Source organism: Scyliorhinus canicula, chromosome 14 (genome assembly GCF_902713615.1).
Source record: "Scyliorhinus canicula chromosome 14, sScyCan1.1, whole genome shotgun sequence".
Lineage (NCBI taxonomy): Eukaryota > Metazoa > Chordata > Chondrichthyes > Carcharhiniformes > Scyliorhinidae > Scyliorhinus > Scyliorhinus canicula.
Genome location: NC_052159.1, coordinates 2,185,707 through 2,205,688, shown reverse-complemented (window position 1 = coordinate 2,205,688; position 19,982 = coordinate 2,185,707). Strand labels below are relative to the sequence as shown.

The 19,982-nt window shown below is 46.6% G+C and overlaps 1 protein-coding gene across 1 annotated transcript in view; it reads left to right on the top strand.

The window, feature by feature from the left end:
* The window catches only part of selenoj (selenoprotein J), a 51,588-nt gene that overhangs the window by 10,294 nt on the left and 21,312 nt on the right, over positions 1 to 19,982 (top strand). The window contains exons 3-4 of the mRNA XM_038818890.1: positions 3,252 to 3,381; positions 16,739 to 16,906. Of these exons, the coding sequence (XP_038674818.1) occupies positions 3,252 to 3,381; positions 16,739 to 16,906 (298 nt within the window). The remainder of the gene's footprint in view (positions 1 to 3,251; positions 3,382 to 16,738; positions 16,907 to 19,982) is intronic.

The window sequence follows — 19,982 nt, the reverse complement described above, 5'->3', positions numbered from 1 at the left end:
TCTGAAAATTTACCATCCACCACCACCCTCTGTCTTCTATGTGATAGCCAGTTACTTATCCAATTAGCCAAATTTCCCTCTATCCCACACCTCCTTACTTTCTTCATGAGCCGACCATGGCGAACCTTATCAAACGCCTTACTAAAATCCATGTATACGACATCAACTGCTCTACCTTCATCTATACACTTAGTTACCTCCTCAAAGAATACAATCAAATTTGTGAGGCAAGACTTACCCTTCACGAATCCATGTTGACTATCCCGGATTAAGCTGCATCTTTCCAAATGGTCATAAATCCTATCCTTCAGGAACTTTTCCATTAACTTAACGACCACCGAAGTAAGACTAACCGGCCTATAATTACCAGGGTCATTCCTATTCCCTTTCTTGAACAGAGGAACAACATTCGCCACTCTCCAGTCCTCTGGCACTATCCCCGTGGACAGTGAGGACCCAAAGATCAAAGCCAAAGGCTCAGCAATCTCATCCCTTGCCTCCCAAAGAATCCTTGGATATATCCCATCTGGCCCAGGGGACTTGTCGACCCTCAGATTTTTCAAAATTGATAATACATCCTTCCTCAGAACATCTACCTCCTCCAGCCTACCCGCTTGTATCACATTTTCATCCTCAAAAACGTGGCCCCTCTCCTTGGTGAACACTGAAGAAAAGTATTCATTCAACGCCTCTCCTATTTCTTCTGACTCCATGCACAAGTTCCCACTACTGTCCTTGACCGGCCTCAACCTCACCCTGGTCATTCTTTTATTTCTCACATAAGAATAAAAAGCCTTGGGGTTTTCCTTGATCCGACCCGCCAAGGACTTCTCATGCCCCCTCCGAGCTCTCCTAAGCCCTTTTTTAGCTCATTCCTTGCTGCCTTGTAACCCTCAAGCGACCCAACTGAACCTTGTTTTCTCATCCTTACATACTCTTCCTTTTTCCTCTTGACAAGACATTCAACCTCTTTTGTGAACCATGGTTCCCTCACACGGCCATTTCCTCCCTGCCTGACAGGGACATACCTATCAAGGACGCACAGTATTTGTTCCTTGAACAAGCTCCACTTTTCATTTGTGCCTTTCCCTGACAGTTTCTGTTCCCATCTTATGCTCCCTAATTCTTGCCTAATTGCATCATAATTACTCCTCCCCCAATTATAAACCTTGCCCTGCCGTATGGCCCTATCCCTCTCCATTGCAATAGTGAAAGACACCGAATTGTGGTCATTATCTCCAAAGTGCTCTCCCACAAACAAATCTAACACTTGGCCCGGTTCATTACCCAGTACCAAATTCAATGTGGCCCCCCCTCTTGTCAGCCTATCCACATATTGTGTCAGGAAACCCTCCTGCACACACTGTACAAAAACTGCCCCATCCGAACTGTTCGACCTGTAGAGGTTCCAAACAATATTTGGAAAGTTAAAGTCACCCATGACAACTAGCCCGAGACCTCCACACCTATCTATAATCTGTTTTGCAATTTCTTCCTCCACGTCTCTATTACTATTTGGGGGCCTATAGAAAATTCCTAACAATGTGACCGCTCCTTTCCTATTTCTAACTTCGGCCCATATTACCTCAGAAGGCAGATCCCCTTCGAACTGCCTTTCTGCAGCTGTTAAACTATCTTTGATTAACAATGCTACTCCTCCACCTCTTTTACCACCTTCCATACTCTTCCTGAAACATCTATACCCCGGAATTTCCAACAACCATTCCTGTCCCTGTTCTAACCATGTCTCCGTAATGGCCACAACATCGTAGTCCCAAGTACCAATCCACGCTCCAAGTTCACCTACCTTATTCCGGATGCTCCTTGCATTGAAGTAGACACACTTCAACCCACCTTTCTGTCTGCCGGTACACTCCTGCGACCTTGATACCCTCCTCAGTACCTCACTACTCTCAACACTGGCTTCTGGGCTACAGCTCGTTTTCCCATCCCCCTGACAAATTAGTTTAACCCCCCCCCCGAAGAGCCGCAGCAAATTTGCCTGAGTGAGTGCAGCTCAACACCATCCAGGACAAAGCAGCCCGTTTGATTGGCATCGCATCCACCACCGTAAACATTAAATCATTCCACCCGATGACCAGTGGCAGTCATGTGTACCATTTACAAGATGTACTGAAGTTACTCATCAAGGTTCCTTAGACAGTATCTTCCAAACCCACGACCACTTTCTATAAAGACATGAGCAGCAGATACCCCACCACCTGGAGGTTCCCCTCCCAGTCACTCACCACCCTGACTTGGAAATATATCGCCGTTCCTTCACTGTCGCTGGGCAACATCCTGAAACTCCTTCCCTAACAGCACAGTGGGTGTACCTACACCACACAGACTGCAGAGGTTCAAGAATGAAGCTTACTGAAGTCCCTCACCCCTGGTGCCACTCATAAATCACTGCATCACTGCACCCTCTTGGAGGTCTTGTTATTCTTCCTAAAGTATGATACCCTGAATTGGACACAATACACTCGCTGGGACCGAACAAGTGTTTAATAAAAGTTCAGCTGAACATTTTGAACTCTATTCCCCTATTAATAAAGCCATGTTTTCAAACAGTCTTTTTAACTTGTCCTCAAAGATTTGTATACATTTACCCTAGCTCTCTCTCTGATCTTACACCACCTTTAGAATTATATAATTGATTTTACATTGCATCTTTTAATTGATCGCATAGATCAGTTCACACTTCATCTGCCATGTCCCACCAGCCTGTCTATATTCTCCTGAAGTTTGTTACTGTCCACTTCCCATTTCTCAACTTTGTGCCATCTGTAAATTTTGATATTATGTCCTGTACTCATAGAATCCATAGAAGATCATAGAATTCCCTACGGTGCAGAAGGAGGCCATTCGGCCCATCAAGTCTGTACCGACCCTCTGAAAGTGCATCCTGCTTCGGCCCAATCCCCCATCCTATCCCCGTAACCCCACCTAGGGGTAATTTATCATGGCCAATCTACCTTTGGACTGTGGGAGGAAACCGGAGCACCCGGAGGAAACCCATGCACACACGGGGAGAACGTGCAGACTCCGCACAGACAGTTACTTCAGGTCTGAATCAAACCCGTGCCCCTGATGCTGTGGGGCAGTGGTGATAACCACTGTGCCGCAGTGCTGCCCTGGCATTATGAGGCAGCAGTGCGAACCACTGTGCCTGGCGCCGCCCCCGTGTCCAGGTCATTAGTTTATTAACAAGCAGCTGCACTGAATTGATGGATCTTCTGATTTGACAGATGGATGGTGTGGCGAAGATTGCACCAATTGTCTCTCTTTACGCTGGAAACCCCAAACTCCCACAGTATGTGGAGGAGATGGTACGAATCACACAGGATGACAATCTGTCCGTGAAATGTAGCATTGCAGGTAGGAGTCCGCTCTGGACATTCCCCGTGTTTTGTTGGTCATGTTTCTTGCATCAAACTAAGTGCTCAGTATCTCCACACTGATCCACTGGTCTGTTTCTCCCAGTTAAAGGAACTCTCAGATTGTAATGTCCAATTATCTTGTGCACAGTAAAATTGCTGTCTGTGTTATCCACAGTACCCCCATCCCCAATCCCAGAGATCCTGCTTCCAATCTCCAGTCAGGGGACAGGTTGGATTAGGGATATAGGGAGAAAGTGAATAGGTGGGATTGAGGAATATGGGAGAATGTGAGTGGGTGAAATTGAGGAATATGAGGAAAAGGTGGGTGGGGATTGAGGGATAAGGAGGGAACGTGAATAGCTGAGAGCTCAGAGAATTCCTCCAGTGCACATTTGGCCCATGGAATCTGCACTGAGCCTTGGAAAGAGCACCATACCTAGGCCCACACCCCCATCCCATCCCAGTAAGTCCACCTAATATTTTGGACACTAGGGGCAACGTATCATGGCCAATCCACCTAACCTTTGGACTGTGAGTGGAAACCTGAACATGTGGAGGAAACCCACGTGGGATATTAGGAGAAGGTGGATAGGGGGGATTGAGATTTATGAGGGAAGGTTGGATTGAGGGATCTGAGGAAAAGGTCGATAGGTGGAAGTGAGGGATACAGGGAGAAGGTGAGTAGGTGGGATTTAGGAACACAGGGAGAAAGTGGGATTGAGGGATACAGGGAAAAGGTGGGTAGGTGGGCTTGAGGGATATGGGAGAATGTGCGTAGGTGAGGATTGAGAGAAACCGTGAGAAGGTGGGTAGTTGGAGATTGAGTGATATGCGTTCAAGTTGGGTAGTTTCTGATTGAGGGATATGGGGAGAAGGTGGGTAGTTGGGGATTGAGGGATATGAGGAGAGGGTGGGTACTTGGGGATTGAGGGATACGAGGAGAAGGTGGGTATGTGGGGACTGAGGGGTACGGATATGAGGAAGGAGCAGTGCTCTGAAAGCTAGTGTTTGAAACAAACATGTTGGACTTTAACCTGGTGTAAGATTTCTTACTGTGATATAGTGGACAGTGAAGAATGTTATCTCGGATTGCAATGGGATCTTGATAAATTGGGCCAGTGGGCCGATGAATGGCAGATAAATGTGAGGTGATGCATTTTGGTAGATCGAATCGAGGCAGGACCTACTCAGTTAATGGTAGGGAGTTGGGGAGTGTTACAGAACAATGAGATTGAGGTGTATATCTTCAAAGCTCCTTGAAGGTGGAGTGGCAGGTGGACAGGGTGGTGAAGAAGGCATTCAGCATGCTGGGTTTTATTGGTCAGAACATTGAATACAGGAGTTTGGACGTCTTGTTGAAGTTGTACAAGACATTAGTAAGGTCACACTTGGAATACAGTGTACAGTTCTGGTCACCCTATTTTACAAAGGATATTATTAAACTAGAAAGAGTGCAGAAAAGATTTACGAGGATTCTACCGGGACTTGATGGTTTGAGTTATGAGAGGCTGGATAGACCTTTTTCCCTGGAGCGAAGGAGGCTTCCGGGTGATCTTATAGAGGCCTATAAAATAATGAGGGGCATCGATCGATTGTCCCAAAGGTAGCGGAGTCTAAAACTAGAGGCCATAGTTTAAGGTGAGAGGGGAGAGATACAAACGGATCCAGAGGAGCAATTCTTTCACACAGAGGGTGGTGAGTGTCAGGAACGAGCTGCCAGAGGCAGCAGTAGTGGTGGGTACAGTTTTGTCTTTTAAAAAGCATTTAGACAGTTATAAGGGAAAGATGTGTGTAGAAGGATATGGGCCAAATGCAGGCAATTGGGACTAACTTAGTGGTAAAAACTGGGTGGCATGGACAAGCTGGGCAGCAGGGCCTGTTTCCATGCTGTAAACCATGACTCTAAAACTCTCTCACGCACCCTCATTTTTCTCAGCTTGGCTATTTCAGAGGTTCAACTTAATTTGAGGAGTCCTTCGGTTAACAAAGTTTTGAACTCTTTTAGCCAGCGTTGAGAATTTCACCTGAATTCTGATGGAAAGAGGTGTTCTCTGCTCTGTAGCCAGATTGTTCTAAATTAAAATTTCAGCCCTGCTTGAAATAGAACAACAAGCCCATAACTTACTCCTCCCTCGATAATGATCTTCTTGCTTACTGTTTGTTCTGTCAGTTATCTCCCAGACAATGTTTACATTATATATTCACCCCAACTGTTCACAATGCATATTAATGATGGGGCCGAGGGAACTAAATGTATTATCTCCAAATTTGCCGATGATACAAAGTTGGGTGGGAGGGTGAGCTGTGAGGAGGATGTAGAGATGCTTCAGTGGGATTTGGACAGGCTGAGTGAGTGGGTAAATGCATGGCAGATGCAGTATAATGTGGATAAATGTGAGGTTATCCGCTTCCGCAAAAATAGGAAAGATGATTATTATTTGAATGGGTGTAAATTGAGAGAGGTGGATACTCAGCGAGACCTTGGTGTCCTCGTGCATCAGTCGCTGAAAGTAAGCGCGCAGGTACAGCAGGCAGTAAAGAAGGCAAATGTTATGTGGCCTTCATAGCGAGAGGATTTGAGTATAGGGATAGAGATGTTTTACTGCAATTGTACCGGGCTTTGTGGTGTTATGACCTTCTGGGGAGTAAGGGAGCGTGCACCATCTGATTCACATTAACTGATAATGAGTATGATCTCCACCGGTAATTTGTGGGGGAGAGGGGAACTTTCCTCTTTACAGGAAAGACTCCACAGTATAAAAACCACGACCTGGGTGCAGGACGGGGAGGGTGACCCTTTGGGGCTTGGGAATTTAGTAGTGTATCTCAATAAATCTCTTACTCTGATTCCTACCCTACGTCCTATTAGTTTCTCGCCCATCGGATTCTACAGAGGAGGCCACACCTGGAGTATTGTGGGCAGTTTTGGTCTCTTTCTCTGAGGAAGGATGTTCTTACTTTGGAGGGAGAGCAGTGAAGGTTTACCAGGCTGATTCCTGGGAGGGAGGGACTGTCAATTGCAGAGAGACTAAGTCGGTTATATATATTTGTTTTTGTTCATAGATCCGCAGGCTGCGCCAAACTTTACTGCCCATCACTAATTGTCCATCAGGGGCTGGTTTAGCACAGTGGATGTGATGCAAAACAAGGCAGCAGCGCGGGTTCAATTCCCGCACCAGCCTTCACGAACAGGCGCCGGAATGTGGCGACTAGGGGCTTTTCACAGTAACTTCATTGAAGCCTACACGTTACAATAAGCTATTATTATCATTATTATTATTAATTGCCCTTGAGGGGCAGTTAAGAGTCAATCACATTTGGTTAGCACTGCTGCCTCACAATGCCGAGGACCCGGGTTCGATCCCACGTCGGTCTTATGGACCCAGGTCACTGTCCGTGTGGATTTTGCACATTCTCCCCGTGTCTGCGTGGGTCTCACCCCCACAACCCAAAAAGATACGCAGGGTACGTGAATTGGTCATGCTAAATTGTCCATTAATTGGAGCAAAAAAAAATTGGGTACTCAAAATTTATTTTTTTTAAACATTTTTTTAAAACTTCAACAAAAGTCAACCCCATTGCTGTGGGTCTGAAACAACACGTGGGCCAGACCGGGTAAAGACGGCAGACATTCATCCTTGAAGGACCTTAGTGAACCAGGTGGGTTTTTACCACAATCGGCAATGGGCAGCACGGTAGCACAGTGGTGAGCACTGTTGCTTCACAGCTCCAGGGCCCCAGTTCGAGTCTGCACGTTCTCCCCGTGTCTGCGTGGGTTTCCTCCGGGTGCTCCGGTTTGCTCCCACAGCCCAAAGACGTGCAGGTTAGGTGGATTGGCCTTAGTGTCCAAAAGGTTAGATAGGGTGGAGGTGTGGACTTAAGTGGGGTGCTCTTTCCAAGGGCCGGTGCAGACTCAATGGGCAGAAGGGACTCCTTCTGCACTGTAAATGCTATGATTCATGGTCATCGCCAGATTTTTATTGAATTCAAATTTCACCATCGGTGGGATTTGAACCTGGGACCTCAGAGTAGTACTGGGTCTCTGGATTATTAATCCACCTCCTCATAAAATTAGGATTATATTTATTGGAGTTTAGAAGAGTGAGAGGGGATCTCATAGAAACATATAAAATTCAATTTTTTTTGCACTAAGTGCTGAATTTGGATGCATTTGAGTTGCTATAGTGAGAGTTTGGTGACTGAGGGATACGAAGGCTTCATTTTTATCTAAAGTCTAGTCTTTTTTTCATTTAGTTAATTAACTTAAAAGTTGCTGTTTGGTTGGGAAGAAGGTGAATTTTCAATCAGCTTTAAACAAAGGTTCTACTTGTAGCTACTTGCAGCTGGAGCTTGTTAATTAGTTAATTGGATGAGGCCAGTTTTCAGAGGCTTAATTCACAGTATAAAGGTGAGCCATTTTACAGTGCAGACTTTGAGGGCTGAATTTAGGTGCATTTGAGTGCTATAGTGAGGGTTTGGTGACTGAGGGAGTGCTGAATTTGGGTGCATTTGAGTGCTATAGTGAGGGTTTGGTGACTGAGGGAGTGCTGAATTTGGGTGCATTTGAGTGCTATAGTGAGGGTTTGGTGACTGAGGGAGTGCTGAATTTGGGTGGGTTTGAGTGCTATAGTGAGAGTTTGGTGACTGAGAGAGTGCTGAATTTGGGTGCGTTTGAGTGCTATAGTGAGAGTTTGGTGACTGAGGGAGTGCTGAATTTGGGTGCATTTGAGTGCTATAGTGAGAGTTTGGTGACTGAGGGAGTGCTGAATTTGGGTGCATTTGAGTGCTATAGTGAGAGTTTGGTGACTGAGGGAGTGCTGAATTTGGGTGCATTTGAGTGCTTTCGTGAGAGTTTGGTGACTGAGGGAGCTAGGTGAGGAGGGAGGAAGGTGCTCCTTTCATTTAATTTCATCAAAGAACGAGAAGGGAGCCGGGAGTTTACAGAGAGTACAGCTGACTGAGAGCAGAGTCGGAGGGCGGAGTTCCAGTTGGTCCACAGGGCAGCTACATTCTGTAAGGTAAGAGTTGTTTGTTTTGGGGTTTTTTAATTTGGATTTTTAATTTTTAATTTAAAAAAAAACATTTTTTTTTGTGTGTTTTTTTTGTTTTTTGGGGGGGCAGCAAGCTATCACTCTTTCATTTTTCAGAATCACCAATTTTCGAGGGTTAACTTGGGAGAGTAGCAACAGTATAAGGGCCTAAAGGGTGTTTAATCTTTCTTTTTCTTTTCCCCCTTTAAATCTCTTTGTGAATTCAGATCAGAGGGGATGGAGGCTAGGGCAGTTGCATGCTCCTCCTGTAGGATGTGGGTGGTGAGGGATACCACCGGTGTCCCCGCTGACTATACCTGCGGGAAGTGCACCCAACTCCAGCTCCTCGGAGACCGTGTTAGGGAACTGAAGCTGGAGCTGGATGAACTTCGGATCATCCGGGAGGCAGAGGGGGTAACAGAGAGGAGTTACAGTGAGGTAGCCACACCCAAAGTACAGGACAAGAGTAGCTGGGTTACAGTCAGGGGAAGGAAAATGAACGGGCAGACAGTGCAGGGATCCCTCGTGGCTGTTCCCCTTCAAAACAAGTAGCCCATTTTGGATGCTGTTGGAGGGGGTGACCTCCCGGGAGAAGGCCCTAGCGGCCAGGTCTCTGGCACTGAGTCTGGCTCTGGGGCTCAGAAGGGAAGGGGGGAGAATAGAAAAGCAATAGTAATCGGATATTCAATAGTTAGGGGAATAGATAGGAGATTCTGTGGTCGCGAGCGAGACTCCCGGAAGGTATGTTGCCTCCCGGGTGCCAGGGCCAGGGATGTCTCAGATCGGGTCTCCAGGATTCTTAAGGGTGAGGGGGAGCAGCCAGAAGTCATGGTGCACATTGGTACCAACGACATAGCTAAGAAAAGGGACGAGGATCTAAAAAGTGATTTTAGGGAGTTAGGTTGAAAGCTAAAGAGCAGGACAAGCAGAGGAGTGATCTCAGGGTATTACCGGTGCCACGTGCAAGTGAGGCAAGGAAATGAGAGTGAGTACAGCTGAACACGTGGCTACAGGGTTGGTGCAGGAGGAAAGGCTTCAGATATGTGGATCATTGGGATATCTTCTGGGGAAGGTGGGACCTGTACATGAAGGACGGATTGCACCTAAACTGGAGGGGCACCAATATCCTGGGTGGGAGGTTTGCTGGAGCTCTTCAGGAGGGTTTAAACTAGTTTGGCAGGGGATGGGAACCAGAGCTATGGATCGGAGGATAGGGTAGCTGTTGAACAGGCAGAAAAAGTATGCAGCAAGTCTGTGAGGAAGGATAGACAGTTGATTGGGCAAAGTTATACTCAGTGAAATGAGTTAAAGTGTGTCTGTTTCAATGCAAGGAGTGTCAGGAATAAGGGAGATGAACTTAGAGCATGGATCAGTACTTGGAACTACGATGTTGTGGCCATTACGGAGACATGGATTTCACAGGGGCAGGAATGGTTGTTTGATGTTCCGAGGTTTAGATGTTTTCAGAAGAATAGGGAGGGAGGTAAAAGAGGAGGGGGAGTGGCGCTGTTAATTAGGGAGTGCATCACAGCTGCAGTAAAGGAGGTAGTCGAGGAGGGTTTGTCGACTGAGTCGGTATGGGTGGAAGTCAGAAACAAGAAAGGAGCAGTCACTTTATTTGAGTTTTCTATAGACCCCCCAATAGCAGCAGAGAGATAGAGGAACAGATTGGGCGGCAGATCTCGGAAAGGTGCAGAAGTAACAGAGTTGTTGTCATGGGTGACTTAAACTTCCCTAATATTGACTGGAAGCTCCTTAGTGCAAATGGCCTGGATGGAACAGATTTTGTCAGGTGTGTACAGGAAGGATTCCTGACTCAATATGTAGATAGGCCGACTAGGGGGAGGCCATATTGGACTTGGTGCTCGGCAACGAACCAGGCCAGTTGTCAGATGTCTCGGTGGGAGAGCATTTCGGTGACAGTGACCACAACTCCTTGACCTTTACCATAGTCATGGAGAGGGATAGAAACAGACAGTATGGGAAGATATTTAATTGGGGGAGGAGAAATTAGGGGCGGGTTTAGCACAAGGCTACATAGCTGGCTTTTAAAGCAGACCAAGGCAGGCCAGCAGCACGGTTCAATTCCCGTACCAGCCTCCCCGAACAGGTGCCGGAATGTGGCGACTAGGGGCTTTTCACAGTAACTTCATTTGAAGCCTACTTGTGACAATAAGCGATTTTCATTTCATTCATTTCATTTGAATTATACTGCGATTAGACAGGAGCTGAGGAGCATAAAGTGGGGACAATTGTTCTCGGGGAAATGCACAACAGTAATGTGGGGATTGTTTAAGGAGCACTTGCTGCGAGTGCTCAATAGTTTTGTCCCACTGAGACGAGGAAGCAATGGTAAGGTGAAGGAGCCTTGGATGACGAGAAGTGGAGCTTCTAGTCAAGAGGAAGAAGGAAGCTTACATAAGGTTGAGGAAGCGAGAATCTGGCACGGCTCTAGAGGGTTACAAGGTCGCCAGGAAGGAACTCAAAAATGGACTGAGGAGAGCGAGAAGGGGTCATGAAAAAGCCCTGGCAGGAAGGATTAGGGGAAACCCCAAGACGTTCTACACTTGTGTGAGAATTAAGAGGATGATCAGAGTGAGAGTAGGGACGATCAGGGTAGTGGATGGAACTTGTGCCTAGAGTCTGAGGAGATGTGGGAGGCCTTAACTGAATATTTTGCTTCAGTATTCACTAGCGAGAGGGACCTTGTTGCCCATGAGAACAGTGTGAACCAGGTTAATAGACTCAAACAGGTTGATATTAAGAAGGAGGATATGCTGGAAATTTTGAAAAGCATCAGGATAGATAAGTCCCCTGGGCCTGACGGGATATACCCAAGGTTACTACGGGAAGTGAGGGAGGAGATTGCTGCGCCGTTGGCAATGATCTTTGCCTCCTCACTCTCCACTGGAGTAGTACCGGATGGTTGGAGGGAGGTGAATGTTGTTCCCCTGTTCAAGAAAGGGAATAGGGAAATCCCTGGGAATTACAGACCCATCAGTCTTACGTCTGTGGTGTTCAAAATACTGGAAAGGATTCTGAGAGATAGGATTTATGGTTATTTAGAAAAACATAGTTTGATTAAAGATAGTCAGCATGGCTTTGTGAGGGGGAAGGCCATGCCTCACAACCCTCATTGAATTCTTTGAGGATATGACGAGACACATTGATGAAGGTCGGGCAGTGGATGTGGTGTATATGGATTTCAGTAAGGCATTTGATAAGGTTCCCCATGGTAGGCTCATTCAGAAAGTTAGGGGGCATGGGATACAGGGAAATTTGGCTGTCTGGATACAGAATTGGCTGGCCGAAAGAAGACAGCGAGTGGTAGTGGATGGAAAGTATTCTGCCTGGAGGTCGGTGACCAGTGGTGTCCCACAGGGATCTGTTATGGGACCTCTGTTCTGTGGTTTTTATAAATGACTTGGATGAGGAAGTGGAAGGGTGGGTTAGTAAGTTTGCCGATGACACGAAGGTTGGGGGAGTTGTAGATAGTGTTGAGGGTTGTTGCAGGTTACAACAGGACATTGACAGGATGCAGAGCTGGGCTGAGAAGTGGCAGATGGAGTTCAACCTAGATAAATGTGAAGTGATTAATTTTGTAACGTCGAATTTGAATGCTGAATACAGGGTTAATAGCAGGATTCTTGGAAGTGTGGAGGAACAGAGGGATCTTGGGGTCCACATACATAGATCCCTCAAAGTTTCCACCCAGGTTGATAGGGTTGTTAAGAAGGCGTATGGTGTGTTGGTTTTCATTAACAGGGGGATTGAGTTCAAGAGCCGCGAGGTATTGCTACAGCTTTATAAAACCCTGGTTAGACCACATTTGGAATATTGTGTCCAGTTCTGGTCACCTCATTATAGGGAGGATGTAGATGCTTTGGAGAGGGTACAGAGGAGATTTACCAGGATGCTGCCTGGACTGGAGGGAATGTTTTATGAAGAAAGGTTGAGGGAGCTAGGGCTTTTCTCACTGGAGCGAAGAAGGCAGAGAGGTGACTTGATAGAGGTGTACAAGGTGATGAGAGGCATGGATAGAGTGGATAGCCAGAGACTTTTGCCCAGGCTGGAAATGGCTGTCACGAGGAGACATAATTTTAAGGTGATTGGAGGAAGGTATAGGGGAGATGTCAGAGTCGGTTCATTACACAGAGAGTGGTGGGTGTGTGGAATGCACGGCCAGCAGAGGGGGTGGAGTCAGAGACATTAGGGATGTTTAAGCCACTTGGAGACACATGGACATCAGTAAATTGAAGGGGTGTAGGTTAGGTTGATCTTAGATTCGGATAAATGGTCGGCACAACACCGTGGGCTGAAGGGCCTGCACTGTGCTGTACTGTTCTATGTTCTATGACAGGATAGACAGGATGGATTCAGAAAGGATGATCTGGACGGTGGGGGAGTCTAGAACTTAGATTTGGATTGGTTTATTGTCACGTGCACCGAGGTACAGTGAAAAGTATTTTTCGGCGAGCAGCTGAACAGATCATTAAGTCCATGAAAAGGAAATAAAAGAAAATACATAATAGGTCAACACAAGGTACACAATGTAATTAGATAACACCGGCATCAGATGAAGCATACAGGGTGTAGTGTTAATGCGGTCAGTCAATAAGAGGGTCATTTAGGAGTCTGGTGACAGTGGGGAAGAAGCTGTTTTTGAGTCTGTTTGTGCGTGTTCTCAGACTTCTGTATCTCCTGCCCGATGGAAGAAGTTGGAAGAGTAAGTAAGCCGGGTGGGAGGGGTCTTTGATTATGCTGCCCGCTTTCCCCAGGCAGCGGGAGGTGTAGATGGAATCAATGGATGGGAGGCAGGTTCGTTTGATGGGCTGGGCTGTATTCACGACTCTCTGAAGTTTCTTGCGGTCCTGGGCCGAGCAGTTGCCATACCAGGCTGTGATGCAGCCCGATAGGATGCTTTCTATGGTGCATCTGTAAAAGTTGGTAAGAGTTAATGTGGACTTGCGAAATTTCCTTAGTTTCCTGAGGCTCTTGTGCTTTCTTGGTGACGTGAGTGGACCAGGACAGATTTTTGGAGATGTGCACCCCTAGGAATTTGAAACTGCTAACCATCTCCACCTCAGCCCCGTTGATGCTGACAGGGGCGTGTACAGTACTTTGCTTTCTGAAGTCAATGGCCAGCTCTTTAGTTTTGCTGGCATTGAGGGAGAGATTGTTGTCGCTGTACCACTCCACCAGGTTCTCTATCTCCCTCCTGTATTCTGACTCGTCGTTATTCGAGATCCGGCCCACTATGGTCGTATCGTCAGCAAACTTGTAGATGGAGTTGGAACACAAATTTAGCCACGCAGTCGTGTGTGTACAGGGAATATAGTAGGGGGCTAAGTACGCAGCCTTGCGGGGCACCGGTATTGAGGACTATTGTGGAGGAGATGTTGTTATTTATTCTTACTGATTGTGGTCTGTGGGTTAGAAAGACGAGGATCCAGTTGCAGAGCGAGGAGCCAAGTCCTAGGTTTTGGATCTTTGATATGAGCTTGGCTGGGATTATGGTGTTGAAGGCGGAGCGGCAGTCGATAAATAGGAGTCTGATGTAGGAGTCCTTGTTGTCGAGATGCTCTAGGGATGAGTGTAGGACCAGGGAAATGGCGTCTGATGTGGACCGGTTGCGACGGTATGCGAATTGCAGTGGATCAAGGTGTTCCGGGAGTATGGAGATGATGCGCTTCATGATCAACCTCTCGAAGCACTTCATTACGAATGAAGTCAGGGCCACCGGACGGTATTCATTGAGGCGCATTGCCTGGTTCTTCTTTGGCACCGGTATGATGGTGGTCTTCTTCAGGCAGGTGGGGACCTCGGAGTGGAGTAGGGATAGGTTAAAGATGTCTGTGAATACCTCTGCCAGCTGGTCCGCACAGGCTCTGAGTGCACGACCAGGGATCCCGTCCGGACCCATCGCCTTCCGTGGGTTCACTTTCAGGAAGGCCGATCTGACTTCAGAAGCTGTGATGGTGGGTATGGGTGTGTCCGGGGCTGCTGGGGCACTCGACAGCGGATTGTTGGTTTCCTGCTCGAATTGAGCATAGAATGTATTGAGTTCATCGGGGAGGGGTGCGCTGCTGCCAGAGATACTGCTCGGCTTCGCTTTGTAGCCCGTTATGTTGTTTAAACATAGAACATAGAACATTACAGCGCAGAACAGGCCCTTCAGCCCTCGATGTTGCGCCGACCTGTGAAACCCCTCTAAAGCCCATCTACACTATTCCCTTATCGTCCATATGCCTATCCAGTGACCATTTGAATGGGTTTAGTTTGGTGAGTCCACTACTGTTGCAGGCATGGCATTCCACGCCCTTATTCCTCTCTGAGTAAAGAACCTACCTCTGACATCTGTCCTATATCTATCTCCCCTCAATTTAAAGCTATGTCCCCTCATGCTGGACATCACCATCCGAGGAAAAAGGCTCTCGCTGTCCACCCTATCTAATCCTCTGATCATCTTGTTTGCCTCAATTAAGTCCCCTCTTAACCTTCTTCTCTCTAACGAAAACAGCCTCAAGTCCTTCAGCCTTTCCTCGTAAGACCTTCCCTCCATACCAGGCAACATCCTGGTAAATCCCCTCTGTACCCTTTCCAAAGCTTCCACATCCTTCCTATAATGCGGCGACCAGAACTGCACGAAATACTCCAAATGCGGCCGCACCAGAGTTTTGTACAACTGCAACATGACCTTATGGCCTTGCCACAACCGCCGAGAGTCTGTCTGTGACTCTAGCTTGGTCGGATATTCTCTCTTGGCATCTCGGATGGCTTTGCGGCGGTTGTACCTGGATTTGTTGTATAGGTCAGGGTCAGGGTCGCCTGACTTGAACACCTCAGATCTGTCCTTTAGTAGGGAGTCAATCTCGCGATTGAGCCATGGTTTCCGGTTGGGGAACGCACGTACTGCTTTCTTTGGCACGCAATCGTCCACACATTTGCTGATGAAGTCTGTGACAGTGGTGGCATACTCATTTAAGTTGGTAGCTGAGTTCTTAAATATGGACCAGTCCACTGTCTCTAAGCAGTCACGTAAGAGCTCTTCTGTAGCATCGGACCAGCACTGCACAACCTTCTTAGCTGGATTCTCCCACTTGAGTTTCTGCTTGTAAGCCGGGAGAAGGAGCACCGTCTTATGGTCTGATTTCCCAAAGTGTGGTCGGGGGATGGAACGGTAGGCACCCTTGATTTTTGAGTAGCAGTGGTCAAGAGTGTTGTCGCCCCTGGTGGGACAGGAGATGTGCTGGTGGAGTTTTGGCAGTACACTCTTGAGGTTGGTTTGTTGAAGTCTCCGACCACAATGATCAAGGCCTCCGGGTGTTCTGTTTCGTAGCTGTTTATGACTGTGTACAGTTCGTTCAGCACCTTCCTCACTTCTGCCTGGGGTGGGATGTAGACCGCTGTGATAATGGCTGAAGTGAACTCACGTGGAAGATAGTATGGGCGGCACTTCACGGTCAGTTATTGCAGGTCTGGGGAGCAGTAGGTCGCCAGGGTCGCCACATCCAAGCACCAGGAGGAGTTGATGAGGAGGCAAACCCCTCCACCCTTCGCTTTGCCTGAAGATGCCGTGCGGTCCGCCCGGTGAATAGAGAAGCCTTCAGGTTGTATGGCACAGTCCGGTGAGTTGGGGGTGAGCCATGTCTCTTGAGATCATAGTTTGAGGATACACGGTAAATCTTTTGGGACTGAGGTGAGGAGACATTTCTTCACCCAGAGAGTGGTGAATCTGTGGAATTCGCTACCACAGAAAGTAGTTACGGCCAAAACGTTGTGTAATTTGAAGTAGGAATCAGACATAGCTCTTGGGGCTAGAGGGATCGGGGGATATGGGGGAAGGCAGGACCAGGGTATTGACCTTGATGATCAGCCATGATCATAATGAATGACGGAGCAGGCTCGAAGGGCTGAATGGCCTCCTCCTTCTATTTTCTATGTATGTTTCTATGTATGTGGTCACCTGATCAGTGACCGGAAGCAAGGTGCTTTATCCAAAAACATCTCCCAGAGAAACCTGGTCCTCAACGGGACCATGAACCCAACATGAAATTCCCCAAAAGTACATGGGCCATCACAGCGGGAAGGTGGGGTTGAGGAAATGAGAAGGTGCAGAGCTGTGAATTGAAAGAGAAGATGAGTATGTAGGATTGGGAAATATGGGTTTGAGGGATACAGGGCTGAGGGATGAGGCGCGATGGTGGGTTTGAGGAACAGAGAGAGGAGGTTTTCCATGAAGATCTTTTGCAGACCATGACCCAATTTCTCAGTTCTCATGTCTTGATTTCACTCCACCCTGATCCCCTCTCTGACCCTTTACAGCTGCCGCCATTCTGGAACAATTCATTCTTCAACCCCAGGGGGAAGGATTGCTGGAGAAAATGAAGGATCAATCAGAGCTCAGCATCATTGCCAACAAGTTACCCGAGATCCTGAAACTACGTGGTACAGCTCACCGTGAAGTGGTGCAGAAGATCGGCAGTTCGTGTGGTAAGGCAGCGGAGGGGAAGGGTGACAGGGCGATCAGGGGAGGGATAGATCAGGGATTGGGTGGGTCAGCGAGGGGCTGGATCAGGGACATGATTTGCATGGGGAGGGGGCTAATAGAGGATGGAGCGGGTTGAGGAGGGGCTGCCTTATGGGAGGTGCAGATTGGGGAAGGGGCTGTGTTGGGGTTGAGGCAGATTGGGGATGGAGCGGGTCAGGTGGTATTAAATTTAGCACAAGTGGAAATTTGAATATTTTGAAAAGAGCAGTCTATCTGTCCCTCTAGATCAGTGTACTCAATACCCAGTGTACTCAATACCCAGTGTACTCAATACCCAGTGTACTCAATACCCAGTGTACTCAATACCCAGTGTACTCAATACCCAGTGTACTCAATACCCAGTGTACTCAATACCCAGTGTACTCAATACCCAGTGTACTCAATACCCAGTTTACTCAATACCCAGTTTACTCAATACCCAGTGTACTCAATACCCAGTGTACTCAATACCCAGTGTACTCAATACCCAGTGTACTCAATACCCAGTGTACTCAATACCCAGTGTACTCAATACCCAGTTTACTCAATACCCAGTTTACTCAATACCCAGTGTACTCAATACCCAGTGTACTCAATACCCAGTGTACTCAATACCAAGTTTACTCAATACCCAGTTTACTCAATACCCAGTTTACTCAATACCCAGTTTACTCAATACCCAGTGTACTCAATACCCAGTGTACTCAATACGCAGTGTACTCAGTACCCAGTGTACTCAGTACCCAGTTTACTCAATACCCAGTTTACTCAATACCCAGTGTACTCAATACCCAGTGTACTCAATACCCAGTGTACTCAATACCCAGTGTACTCAATACCAAGTTTACTCAATACCCAGTGTACTCAATACCCAGTGTACTCAATACCCAGTGTACTCAATACCCAGTGTACTCAATACCCAGTGTACTCAATACCAAGTTTACTCAATACCCAGTGTACTCAATACCCAGTGTACTCAATACCCAGTGTACTCAATACCCAGTTTACTCAATACCAAGTTTACTCAATACCCAGTGTACTCAATACCCAGTTTACTCAATACCAAGTTTACTCAATACCCAGTGTACTCAATACCCAGTGTACTCAATACCCAGTGTACTCAATACCCAGTTTACTCAATACCAAGTTTACTCAATACCCAGTTTACTCAATACCCAGTTTACTCAATACCAAGTTTACTCAATACCCAGTGTACTCAATACCCAGTTTACTCAATACCCAGTGTACTCAATACCCAGTGTACTCAATACCCAGTGTACTCAATACCCAGTGTACTCAATACCAAGTTTACTCAATACCCAGTGTACTCAATACCCAGTGTACTCAATACCCAGTGTACTCAATACCCAGTGTACTCAATACCAAGTTTACTCAATACCCAGTGTACTCAATACCCAGTGTACTCAATACCCAGTGTACTCAATACCCAGTGTACTCAATACCCAGTGTACTCAATACCCAGTTTACTCAATACCAAGTTTACTCAATACCCAGTGTACTCAATACCCAGTGTACTCAATACCCAGTGTACTCAATACCCAGTTTACTCAATACCAAGTTTACTCAATACCCAGTGTACTCAATACCCAGTGTACTCAATACCAAGTTTACTCAATACCCAGTGTACTCAATACCCAGTGTACTCAATACCCAGTGTACTCAATACCCAGTGTACTCAATACCCAGTTTACTCAATACCCAGTGTACTCAATACCAAGTTTACTCAATACCCAGTTTACTCAATACCCAGTTTACTCAATACCCAGTTTACTCAATACCCAGTGTACTCAATACCCAGTTTACTCAATACCCAGTGTACTCAATACCCAGTGTACTCAATACCCAGTGTACTCAATACCCAGTGTACTCAATACCCAGTGTACTCAATACCCAGTGTACTCAATACCCAGTGTGCTCAATACCCAGTGTACTCAATACCCAGTTTACTCAATACCCAGTTTACTCAATACCCAGTTTACTCAATACCCAGTGTACTCAATACCCAGTGTACTCAATACCCAGTGTACTCAATACCCAGTGTACTCAATACCCAGTGTACTCAATACCCAGTTTACTCAATACCCAGTGTACTCAATACCAAGTTTACTCAATACCCAGTTTACTCAATACCCAGTTTACTCAATACCCAGTTTACTCAATACCCAGTGTACTCAATACCCAGTTTACGCAATACCCAGTGTACTCAATACCCAGTGTACTCAATACCCAGTGTACTCAATACCCAGTGTACTCAATACCCAGTGTACTCAATACCCAGTGTACTCAATACCCAGTGTACTCAATACCCAGTTTACTCAATACCCAGTTTACTCAATACCCAGTTTACTCAATACCCAGTGTACTCAATACCCAGTGTACTCAATACCCAGTGTACTCAATACCCAGTGTACTCAATACCCAGTGTACTCAATACCCAGTTTACTCAATACCAAGTTTACTCAATACCCAGTGTACTCAATACCCAGTGTACTCAATACCAAGTTTACTCAATACCCAGTGTACTCAATACCCAGTGTACTCAATACCCAGTGTACTCAATACCCAGTGTACTCAATACCCAGTTTACTCAATACCCAGTGTACTCAATACCAAGTTTACTCAATACCCAGTTTACTCAATACCCAGTTTACTCAATACCCAGTGTACTCAATACCCAGTTTACTCAATACCCAGTGTACTCAATACCCAGTGTACTCAATACCCAGTGTACTCAATACCCAGTGTACTCAATACCCAGTGTACTCAATACCCAGTGTACTCAATACCCAGTGTACTCAATACCCAGTGTACTCAATACCCAGTGTACTCAATACCCAGTTTACTCAATACCCAGTTTACTCAATACCCAGTGTACTCAATACCCAGTGTACTCAATACCCAGTGTACTCAATACCCAGTGTACTCAATACCCAGTGTACTCAATGCCCAGTGTACTCAATGCCCAGTGTACTCAATACCCAGTGTACTCAATACCCAGTGTACTCAATACCCAGTGTA